The sequence below is a fragment of the Apus apus genome, chromosome 12 (assembly GCF_020740795.1).
Source record: "Apus apus isolate bApuApu2 chromosome 12, bApuApu2.pri.cur, whole genome shotgun sequence".
Classification (NCBI taxonomy): Eukaryota; Metazoa; Chordata; class Aves; order Apodiformes; family Apodidae; genus Apus; species Apus apus.
Genome location: NC_067293.1, coordinates 11,574,663 through 11,586,755, shown reverse-complemented (window position 1 = coordinate 11,586,755; position 12,093 = coordinate 11,574,663). Strand labels below are relative to the sequence as shown.

At 37.1% G+C, this 12,093-nt stretch overlaps 1 protein-coding gene across 8 annotated transcripts in view; it reads right to left on the bottom strand.

Moving 5' to 3' along the window:
* Positions 1-12,093, bottom strand: part of NXT2 (nuclear transport factor 2 like export factor 2) — a 60,702-nt gene that overhangs the window by 47,898 nt on the left and 711 nt on the right. For 3 of the 8 annotated variants that reach the window (XM_051630358.1, XM_051630366.1, XM_051630367.1), the window contains exons 1-2: positions 11,671-11,994; positions 9,088-9,172 (exon numbers count right to left, since the gene is read on the bottom strand). Coding sequence is in view for 1 of the 8 variants with exons in the window: in XM_051630357.1 (XP_051486317.1) it covers positions 5,653-5,760 (108 nt within the window). In the remaining 7 variants the exon portion in view is untranslated. Of the gene's footprint in view, positions 1-5,652; positions 5,896-9,087; positions 9,173-11,011; positions 11,100-11,670; positions 11,995-12,093 lie in introns of those variants that run through there. The other 5 variants (XM_051630360.1, XM_051630359.1, XM_051630361.1 and 2 more) reach the window with 5 other exon arrangements.

Sequence of the window (12,093 nt, the reverse complement as noted above, 5' to 3'; positions counted from 1 at the left end):
TACCCCGAAAAGCTAATATAAAACACTGTTTTGTTTTTAAATCTTCAGATTTACAATCAATAATAACGCTAATTAACTTCACTTAGGATATTTAAATCTTATTGCCACATACAAACACATTAGTTTGCAGAACTTGAAACTACACATTATAGTTTATTTTGGCTCTCCTATTAAGAAGTGTAACACTGGTTCAAAAACATGTGGTTAATTCCCAGAGATAGAGGCTTGGCTGGATCACAGACATTCTGAGTCTTGTATAATTAAAAGATGAAATTCTCTCAGGTGAGTGCTTTTTAAACCTAGGAACACTGGAATGGCAGAATGTCCCTTGGATCCAACAACAAGGCATTTGCTCTGGCAGTGACAGAAAAAATCTGTTCATTATCTCACTAAAAACTACAAAGGAGTGAAAATATAACGACTCCAGAAGTGGTTAATTATACACTATTATAGGCAAAGTCTTGTGAGTTACTCACATCAACAGGAAATACAGCAGATAATATAGCAAACACTGTGTAGAGGATGTAAACAGCACTATCTTTAAAGAAATATTAATGACCTCTTCCTTCAGGAATCTGTCTTCATTTCTTATAAAGGGATGATAGTCCAGGATAGAGAAAGGTGATGAAACAGTGGGAGATATATTTCTCAACTGAGTGGGAAGAGGAGTTTTCTGGATGAAGATAAAGGGGTTTTGACTTAATAAAAGCAAAATAAACAGAAATAGGGGAAAATATTTTATACTTAAAATTTTCACAAATTTTTTTTCCCCAAAGTTCAAGAAATTTAGTTTCCCTTTTATCTTCAGCGATCTCAATGTTACTTGAGGTAAAAAGGTATTTCTATCCCAAATTTGTCTGTCTTTTTTTTGTTTGAAAGATTAGGTTGATAGCTACATCAATGACAGAACTAACCATCAATAGAAATTAAATCCTCTGGATTTCAAAGCAGCTTTGGAAAAATAAGAAAATTAAATTCCATCTAATAAACCAAATAATAATTACTGGACTACAATGTAGTTCTCAAACTGTGTATGGACAAAGGTGAATTTTACATCACATTCTAATTCTCAGATTCAGAGCAAATTTTATTTCAGAAAGTAATCAAATTTCCATTGAAAGGTCTGCCTTTTTGGTATTATTGTTAATTAATTTACTATCCCCCATGCACTAATAGACTTAAAAAATGTTTTTGTTTGATTTGGTTCAAATGCCATAATATTTTTTGTAGTCCTGTGATTAATAGACTTCATCTTTTTATCTTTATCTTCCCATCGCAGATGTCTACAATTCCTAATTTTCAGTTAATTTCAAGCGTTATTTCTGGGATTTATTTTTATATTATATCTATGATATAATGAACATGTACTTAATTTTTTTCATTTTTCTTTCATCAATTTTCCTATAATTTTTTTTTCAAGTAAAAATTTGGGAGCAACAAAGAAATAAGACAAAGAAACTGCAATGATGTCCACCATATCCTCTGACTGACATGCTGTACAAAAGAAAAGGTATCAAGCAACTAATAACTCAAGTATATTTTTATTACTTTAATACTATATCCCCTTGCCAAACTTGCCAAACAGAATGTTTTCTATTCTTGTCATGAGGATACTGATGTAAATTCAAGAAAAAAGGTTTTCCTAAATAAAACGCCACAGACCATGGATCCAAATGTCATCCTAACCACTGAATCAATCTGGGATCCAATTTTAACAGTAGAATGTTTCCTTAACATAATGGCCAGCATGACCACGGCACCGACTCAGCTGTAATGATGAAACCACTGACATCCTTTCTCATAATATGATGAATTTTTCTTACACATCTTCCTTTCAAGTACAGACGAGGCCCAACTCTGCTTAGTTTCTGAGATATTACATGATCCTACCTGAAGCACAAAAGCATTTAATCTAACTTGCTTATTAGCTTTCTTAATGTTAAAGTGATTAACATGTTACCTCTTGCTAATTTTGTGACTCAAAGAACAAGACATTTGCATTGCTCATTTGTGGAGTTTATTTAGATTTATTTACTTTTTTCACTATTGCAGCAATTGCAATCTCTATGAAATGAAACACTGAATGAGATACCATTTCAATAAAATCTCTTTTAATACCTTGACATATGTATTTCAATTATAGAGAGGAAGTAGCATATGTGTGATACTTCGAATTATTAACTCAAGCCCTATAATACACTCAGTGTTACTGCTGATTATCTAATTACTAAATCTACTAATTTAGATATCCGTAATTTCTGTTTATAAGTTCTAGATTAAGTTTATTTTATGTTCTGGAATACTTGTTCCCTAGTGAAGATGCCTTGTTTGTGGATATTGGGCATTAGTAAAAAGACATGCTGGCAGACCTGACCTCACGCCCATTGTATGTTACACTGGGGTAAATTATTTGGACATAAGAAGTGCACAGGCTGACCAACCTTGTTGAATGGCTGGACTTTTTAGTCTTGGGCACTCTATCACACTAACATCTGCATGGCTTTTGGATGCTACATCGAGTTTCTTAGCTCTGCCACAGCACAGAATTAATGCTTCTGAGTCAGAGGTAGATTGTGGCTGGCTATCTTGGACTACTGGCATAAAAACTTGGGTCTGTCTGTACAGACATGCCCAGATTTCAAAACGGTTGTAATACATTTTATGATCTTGAAATAAATATATAGGGCCAAATACTACTCTTAATTACATGAGAGCAAATCAGGAGTAACTCATTATTTCCATATTTAATTTGCAGATCATTAACTTCAGGTCTGTCTCTCCGCATTTGCCCTACTTCCACTGAAAGAAAAATCTGCTCCTGTAACTTGGTGGTGGCAGAAGCGACTGCTCATTCATTTCAGAAGATTCCAGCTCAATTTGTACTAATATTTACCCATAAGATAGCAGCATAGAGGACCATAAATTTTTAACTCAAAGAGATTTTCTGAATACAGTAGGATTAAAGTTACTGTTTAGTTTAGTTATTTATTTGATCTTAGAATGTGAAGGACTAATTAAGGGAGGCTAGAATATGTCAAGAACTGGCAAATTATTAAAGAACTCCCTTACATTTCCCCTATACATCCTAATGCCACCAATTCCAGTTTTATTCTTTCAGGTTCAATGTTGCTACTAGACAAATTATTGCTCTCATTCTCCTTATCAGTGGAATTCCTAATGGGTAACAAAATATTTTTGCCTTGCTTGTTTCATTTTGTCTTTCCTCATTTTCCCTTCTCAGATTCCACTATGGTAGTCTTCTAGAGATTTTAAACTACCCTGCATATCAGCAACATAACACGTTGATGTTAAATAGTGTTAGTAAGGTCATTCTGACAGAGGGACCAGAAAAGTGTTTGTTTTGAAACCTAGTGCTCTGTTTAAATCTGTTTATTTCTGTACTAAGTCTCGGCACTTTGAGTTGTCACGATGACTCAGATCAAAGTTGCAAAGACTCGGTTCTACAAAGAGGTTAGTCACTTTGTTTTTTTGCACTGAGCTGCTCTGAGTCAGCTTCAAATTGTAGCACATAGAGTACCTGGGTACATTTTCAAATGGTGCAGGTAACTTCAGTACAAATTTCTGAAAGAAAAGCAGTTTTCTATATACCTAAGGAAATAATTGCCCAGGCCCAACTTCTCTAATATCCCCAAATAAGAACTGGGGTTTAGAATGAAAGAAATTACAACACTGTGAATGTTGCTTTACAGTTTTTCCCTTAGCCAAGAAGAAACTCTGGCGTTAGCAGCCCTAGTTTAATAAACTCTGAGTATACTAAACAATTGGTTGAGCCACGTTCTTAATTCAATAACTATTTCAGGGATTAAAAATTTAGACACCAAAACATTTATTTTTTTGTCCTTTCAGTCACTGGAAATATTTCTTCTGCTTTTTAATTTCAGCAAAACGGAGAAGTAGGAATACACTGCTTTACTTGACTACATTGCGATTCTACATGTACCATTACTCTAAACAAGTCACTCATTTCTGTAGACCTGTTTCCTATTGATTGTCTGGGCTGTATCTTTTCTTTTAATAGATGCACATATATTTGTGTGTGTGTGTGTATATAGAAAGGGTTGAGTTAATCTATACTCATATGTTAAAAATACGTACAATATAAAAAGAAGCATATAAATGATGTCACAATTATCTAAAAAGGCACTGAGATAACACCTCTCAGAACTCTGGAAAACTGTGAATAATACCACAGAAGCAGACTACCACTTGCTCACTGGCCACACGGTATGCCAATCATGGAGACAGCCTAGATCAGGTTCATCAGTTTTACCTTTTACACCTTAAGAGTGTATCCTTCAGAATGACTGTTAGGTTTCTAAAAAGCACATCATAATTTGTATGATTACGATAATTCATTACTCAATATATTATTTATTTTTTGTAAAGTGATGGAACGTAAAGCTTGGCAAGTGCAAAAGATTAACAGGAGTAACAGAATGGCCCTGACAGTTGAATATCAGGAGACAGAGCAAATACTCAGTGAAAATCTTCTGTTGTTTAAATTTTTGCAACATATTTTTTTCCTGGCTTTATTATAAACTATTTTATCTTGTAAAATTTTTTAGTTGTCATGAAAATTGCTTGTGAATCTGTGAAAGCTCTTTCTGAAGAACAAATGTAGGTGTAAGAATCATATAGAATGGAATTTGAAGTTATATACTTAAAATTAGATTGCACAATCTATATTTGTGCTGGTGAGCAGCTACTCACTCAAGCAGTCCTACAGGCTAAACTCAGTTTAGGGAGTTTATATTCCCTTCTGTATTTCCTCCTGTATTGATGGGTACATAATTTGTACCTTAAGTACATGATTCAGGTAAAATTTTCTTAAACTTGCACAATAAAAGTATAGTATCCAGGGTCTACAGTATCTTACTGCACTTAAAAATCCTCACAGTTGTTTTTGTTACCAGTCTAGGTATTTCTACAATAGCTTGGACCTGTTCTGGGTCTGTTAATCTTTGTCCTTCTGTTAATATTAATTCTAAACATTTTACTTTCTGCTGACACAGCTGAAGCTTAGAAAGAGATGTACAGTGACCTTTTTCTGCTAAAAGAGTACACAGACAAATAGTATCTTTTAAGCAATCTTGCTGGCAAATAAAGAACCATCTATGTATTGTACAAATATAATACCTGCAGGTAATATAACATCTTTCAAACTTTCTCTTCACCATCCCAGCATGTGATCTTTACAACAGCTGCAGATATCAAAGGTGGTTTCGTCCACAAACACACTTGTTGCCAATTCATTATTAAAATTCTGGAGAGTCAATACCCGTACACCAACAAAGCCTGTTGCAATCTTCCCCAGTTCTTGCTGGGGTGTTTCTCTGGCCTCTGTCTATGTTTCTGTGCTTTAGTTCAATTTACTCTTATCTCCTTGCAAACTCTAATCACATTGATCAAATTTTTAACCACTGTGCAGCAATTATCCCCATCTGTTTGATTATTATAATCCAAATTAGAATCAATGTGAGGCAGTCCAATTTCCCCCCTGCCTATCAGGTTAATTCCACATTCCTTTAAACTACCATATCTTTCTGTCTGGACAGAATGAATCCAGGTAAACATTGGCTCAGGATATATTACATCTCAAACAAATTTTAAAAGATAATGATGTGCACTAACCTGCACCTTCCCTGAACCTGGGCATTTGATTTCCCCACATAACCAAATCCTCGGGTCTCCAGGGGTGATAGGTATATGCAGGTAGTAGTAGAGGTGAGGGAAAAACATTTCACACACTCACACCCCAATCACCAGTGGCCACATTACAAGAGGATTGGGGAACCTGACAGAAGCAGTGGGGACAGCAGAGGTAATTTAGGGGGACAATACAGAGAGAAGAGTGCAGAGACTGGCTGAGGAGCAAGGGGCAAAGGCACTTTCACCTTGCCTTTTTCCACACGCTGACTGCTGCAGTTACCACAGATACTTACTGTTTGAAGAAGAATGAAACATTACCCTAAGCTGGCACTTACTCTGCAATGGAAATTGGCCACTTTTTTTAAAAAAAAAAAAAAAAAAAAAAAGTAATAGTGAAGTTACAATATTATTTCTTACTGACAGAAGGTCTGGCATGCTCACAAATGGATTTTGCTGCCTCTACATGTCAAGTGAAGGCATTTCTGAGCTGTCAGTCAAAGACACTGTACAGCAAAAATACCAGCCCAACTTTTCCAACAGAAAGCTCAAACTCAGCTGAAATACAAAATAACATGTGGGAGTACCAGCTTGTGTGTGAAAAAGGATTCTATATGCCAGGATACCTTCTTTAAAATATTCTCTCTTAAGTTAGATGATCTTTTCTCTTCCAATAAGCACTTTACTTAAGCTCAGGTGATCACCTGTTGTTCCTTTATACAACACCACAATTCTAACAAAGCCTGACTCTATTCCATGGTCTTGTACCAGAAAGGACAATACAGAGCTTGTAATTTAACAACTGTGCATTACAATTTTTTTTTTTCTAACTCAGTTGTTCATAAACATCTAAAATCTATGCCCTTACATAGCAAAGAATGGTAATTCAGACACAATTAGGAGATTCCACAGAAATTCTTTTCAGAAAGTTATTTTGTTGGCCCTGATTAGATTAAAAATTCCATATCTCTTGCAAGTACATCAAACACACAAGTGTGGTCTGCAACCTTCTACTTGATCCATTTACTGCTAAAGAAAACTCCACCAGGAGATGAAGACACAAAGTACTTGAAACTTCCCAAGTCAAAAAATGAAAGATGAATAAATTATTATTTTTAACTTAGGGCATTTTTACGAGCGAGGATGGAGGCAGTAATTACAGAAGCTGTGTCATCTAGTATGAAGCTGAAATTTCTCATGTATAAACTATCTAGAGGGCTTTTATTTTTTCTTTAACTTCCACAAATAGTTTTTTTAAATCAAAGGATTAAAGACATGCTGGGTAATCGATATGTAGCACCTTTTCAGAAGATATGATGTACTAGCAAAGAAGGTAATAGGAAAGGTTAATTTACACTCAATTTCAGGGAAAAACGCTTTCCTTTATGAAAAAGAGTCCTGTTTGGTCATTACCATTAATACTTGAAAACTGACAATGATTATACCACTTTTAATTTCCATTTGTATAAATGGTTATCTTTAATTTCTATTCCACCCTGTTATTCTCCAAAGACAATCTGTGAAATTAGTGGATGTTGCTTTAGTGGTTGCCATATCTTACTGACCTGGACATACAGCCAAAACCTGAATGTCGCAAAAGGGGCATTTATGTTTCTTTCACGAAGGCAGTTGCATAATATTTCACATAATCCCAAAGCTATCACCATTATATAACCCAAAGAGCAACTATCCACAAACAGGAAAACAAACAGGCAGAATAATCTTACTATTCATTCCCAATCCAGTGAACAAACGTTTTGCAAATCTGAGCGTATGTCTTTGAAAAACAGCACAGAAAAACATTCTGTGGTTCTTTTCACTGCATGGTGACACTGTCCCCAATTATACACATCAGTAAAGAAACCAAGGTCTGAGTATTTTCTGTAGACAATTATGTGATAGGATTAGCTAGATGGTGAAAGGAGTATAATGGAACAAGTAAACGAGATCTTTATTATCAGAGAGGTGCTGAGCACCTGCAGCTCCCTCTATATTAAACTGGCCAACTCTTTTAATATGTCTGCCTGTAATTTTTGTGCCTAAAAAATCTTACATTCAAATCCATACATTTTCATAAATGAGCATCATAATAAATGCTGTGAAGGTTCTGGTGTCTTATTTCAACACAGCAAGGAAGGCCTGGATGAGACAAATAGAGTTATGTAGCTCTTGTCTGGAAATATGCATGTTTAGGGACTCCTGACACAAAGTGGCCTCTGCATTTTTAGAGATAAAGGAAGCCCTTGGGTTGGCATTTACAATGATTTTTATATAACTCTTGACGCCATAATACCTGAGGTTCTCAGTCATTAACAGATTTTATCTCCAAAAGCACTCTATTGAGAAAGGGACAAATTATTATTTCTACTTAACGACCACAGAATTGAAGACAGATAGAGAGATTTGCCCAAGGATGTAGGGCAAACCTGCCACAAACTGAAGTGACAGCTTAGAATTCCCGATCTCTGCCTTCAACAGACATTTTTGTCCTGTAGATCTTGCATAAGAAATGTCACAAGCATTTTATTTTCTTATTCTACTGACATGCACAATAACCTGGCTACATCTGATTAATAAAAAAATGTTATCCTATGTGATTTGTGAGCTAACTTTGCCTCTTGTAAAACTCACAGTATATCCATACTAAGAACAGAACTGCTAAGAAGTTAACAAGAGCAGGCTACTTAGGAGACATAAAGAGAATACAAAAATTCTAGGGGAAGAGTTTGGGCCATCAATGTACCTAATGAAGAATTATATTAATTTATTTTGCTGTGTTAAAATAGTTAGTAAAATGTTAGAAATGTACACAAATCTATAATTAGTTGAAACGGTGTTGCACATAAAATTAAGACCGATGAAGCCTACCTTTCACTCAACGTCCTTTGGTTGCTAAATACTTCTGGGATTTTTTTATTCTAAATGTCTACAGAGAGATAATCTGGAGTTGCTTTCATTTTTATGAACATGTCATGTGTTCTACTACTCAACAAAACTCTTTTTTTTTTTTCTTTTATCACATAATTACTCCTGCAGATGTGGCTGTGAATGGCCGTAATATAAGCTGGTGGAACTAGAATAAATGAGCAATAAATCATGCAAGACTGTGTCCAAAACCATTTACGTCTTATATCTTAACTGAATTAATAATAGTGCACTTTGTGGAATTTCACAGACACCTACAGGAACCCATTACTTGTGCCTCAATACTTCTGCAGGAGATGACATACATGGCCCTCCATTTGGCTCAACAGAACGACTAACAATTGCTTAATTACTTCATATTATAGGCATTATAGCTCCTTGTGGAAACTATAATGAAAGAAACTGTTTCAAATTTCTGGTCTTCACAGTACCTGCCCCATGTAGACACTTGGTAGGGTAGAAAGAGCAAATAAATGAAACACAAAGCAAACATACCTCCAGCTCTAGGAACGACAGGTTCTTCAAGTCTGGTGAAGATCAAGAGACATGAAGAGGGGATCTTGATTTCCCTTTACAGTTGCTGGAAGATAATGCAACCACAGTTAAGGAAGCATTTAATACTCAGGCTATGTTGGTTTCTATAAATAAAACTGAACAATCTAAAATTGACTTTATATAACAGTGCAGCCCTGACTTTACACAGTAAACTATGCCTTTGTGCTAAAGCAGTAGTCAGAGAAACAGTGAGACAAAAATTTCCAAAGTTTATGAGAGTTATAATAATTTCTGACATAAAAGAGTAAAAATAGTAAAAATAGATCCTATCCTGTGTCTAGACAATTATTTCAGTAATGGAAGGATATCATATACTAGCAGCTGTTCTTACATATTTTAAATACATACAGAAAACCATTAACTTGGACTCAACTGCATCCAAGATTCTAAACAGTATTTATTTGAAGAGAAATAAAGCAAATTAGTTATTCTTGCTACTAATTACGGTCAAGAAAGCATATGCAAATTAAAGGTAAGTTTGCAGTTTGAGGAAGTTACATCCTAATAGTCACATAGAAAAATATCAACAATTTAAGTTTTCAGAAAAGCTCTTCTTAAGCCAGAGAGGGCCCATCGGAAAAATCTGTTTCAATTAGCTCTGTTCTGCACAGCTACTCACATCCACTAACCCAAAATTCCATGTGACTGAATTATGCCTGCCTTGTTTTCTCAACTCCCTAGCAGAAGCATTGCAAGTGCAATGTAATAGCTAAAGACTTTATAAGAGACCAGAAAACACGGATATATTTCTTACATGCAGAAACAGCTAATTCATAGTTACTGTCAAGCAAGCTCAGAGGTTGATGACTAAAAAAACCCATAAACAAAAGAGAAAACCCAAGCCCTTCCTTTCAAATTGTTTCCTTTCTTCCTCCCACATGTATCCTTCAGCAACCAGCTGGAATAAGCATGCAATGAACACAGTTCACCTTGCTCTATGGTTTTAACGCTCTAATATATTTGAGACTTTAAAACCACTGTACATTTTCATGTACAAGTACAGAAAGAAATCCAAACAATATATGGAAATGTGTGAGCAATCTCAGCAACACCCAACTGATGGACCAGGTAGAAAAAATAGGAATGCAGCTTCAAACCAGTTTAATTCTACCACAGACTATCAATAATATAATGCAATATAATGGTATAGCTATTGCATGACAGCAGTGCATGAAAAAATCAGTGTTATTGGGGTGTTTGGTAGTGTATTTTCATACTAACATGTTTGAATTTCTTTAAAAACTAAATTTAATCTCCGTTTCCTAGTGTTTATAATACTTGTTTTGGGAATAATTACATCGCTGTAGTTACAACTTATTCACTGTATTGCTATAACATGTAGGAGCTATGATCATGGACAAGACCATAGTGATTTAGACGCTGTAAAAACACCAAACAGACTGCAGTTTAAACACAGGATTAAGCAGGCAGCAAACAGATAAGAGAATGGAGACAAAGAAATAATGAGGCATTAACAATCAATATGGCAAGTAGAAGTTTTGGTGTGCCAACTTCCAAATTGAGTTACTGGAGACTCAAAAAAATAACTTTTCCCACATCTGAGAGGCAGAATGAAAGAAAACATAGAGCTATTTATCCAAAAATTTAACAAGTGGGCAGTGAAAGCTGGTGTCGGGGATTTGAGAGTTGTCATCTAAATAATGAATCATAGGTGAAGTAGACAACAAATGACTTTGAAAGCAAATCCAGTACATGATGTTTGAGTGACAGAGAAGGGACAGCTAGTGAGACGTGGTCAAAATTAGCAGCTAAGGAAATCTTTGCAGTTATATTATAGAAAAAAATATTATTTTGACACTTACAGGACAGATGCACACAAACTCCTAACTCAAATTACATATACCTTTGGCAGGGGCACAATATTAAAAATGAGAAGGCACCAGGGATTGCATAGATGGCCAACACCCTGACGTCCACTGCTGAGAACCACCACCACCACCACATGGCAGCACAAGAAGGTAGGAAAACTGCTTCTGTTCTTGGCTGTGGCACTGTGAGGATAGGGTCACAGAGCTGCTGGTCTTCTGTGCCAGTTAAATGCCTCGGGCCACTTGGGGAGCTGGCAAAGGACGGAGTTAATTAAGAGAGGGAGATGGAGTTAATTAAGAGAGGGAGAAAGCATTATGGAGGGAAGTAAAAGGCTACAGAAATGCACCTACACCCTCCAGTCCTACCTCTTAAATGGTGGAACATATGGTAATGTCCAGCCCTGTATTTTTTAACAACACAATCTAGGTGAGGAAGGGATAATTTTACAGCACACAAGAGACCATTCACAATCTAAGTGCAAAACATAAGGATTTTGCTCCTCACTCATCATATTTTGATCTAAAACTCAGGGATTATGCCTGTGGCCGGCTTGGATTCCAGACTGAGGATCACATGCTGTCCCAGGCCGCCACAGAAGCAGTAACGCAGATCCCTCATCATGCCCAAACCAGGTCTGACTGGCACTGGACAATCCCAAACGCGTGACAATTGTCAAATGACACAGTAGCGTACCAAAAATAAATAACCCTTTACCACAGGGCGCCGCACTTTAATAAAAACGCATCGTCTTGTGTTAGATCAGGCAACACAGGTCGCGGAGGGGGGAACGCGCTTACAGGGCACGCGAGGGCGAAGGCGCTGAAGCAGAGCGCTGTGGAGGCAGCAGCCGAGCCGGGCCGGGCCGGGCCGGGCCGCGCGGGGCCGCCTCGGGCGGGTGGGTGGGTGGGTGCCCCGCCGGGCGCCCCGCCCCGCCCCGCCCCGCCGCCCCCTCACGGCGCGGCCCCAGGGACGGGCGGGTTTGCACTCGGCTCCAACGGTCGCTCGCGCGCTGACAGGTTGTTTACTTCCTCCGCGGCGCGCGCCCGCTCACCCCTCCCTCCCTCCCCGCCCCGCGCGCCCGGCGCTCCCCGCCGCCCAATCGGAGCCGCCCCCGGC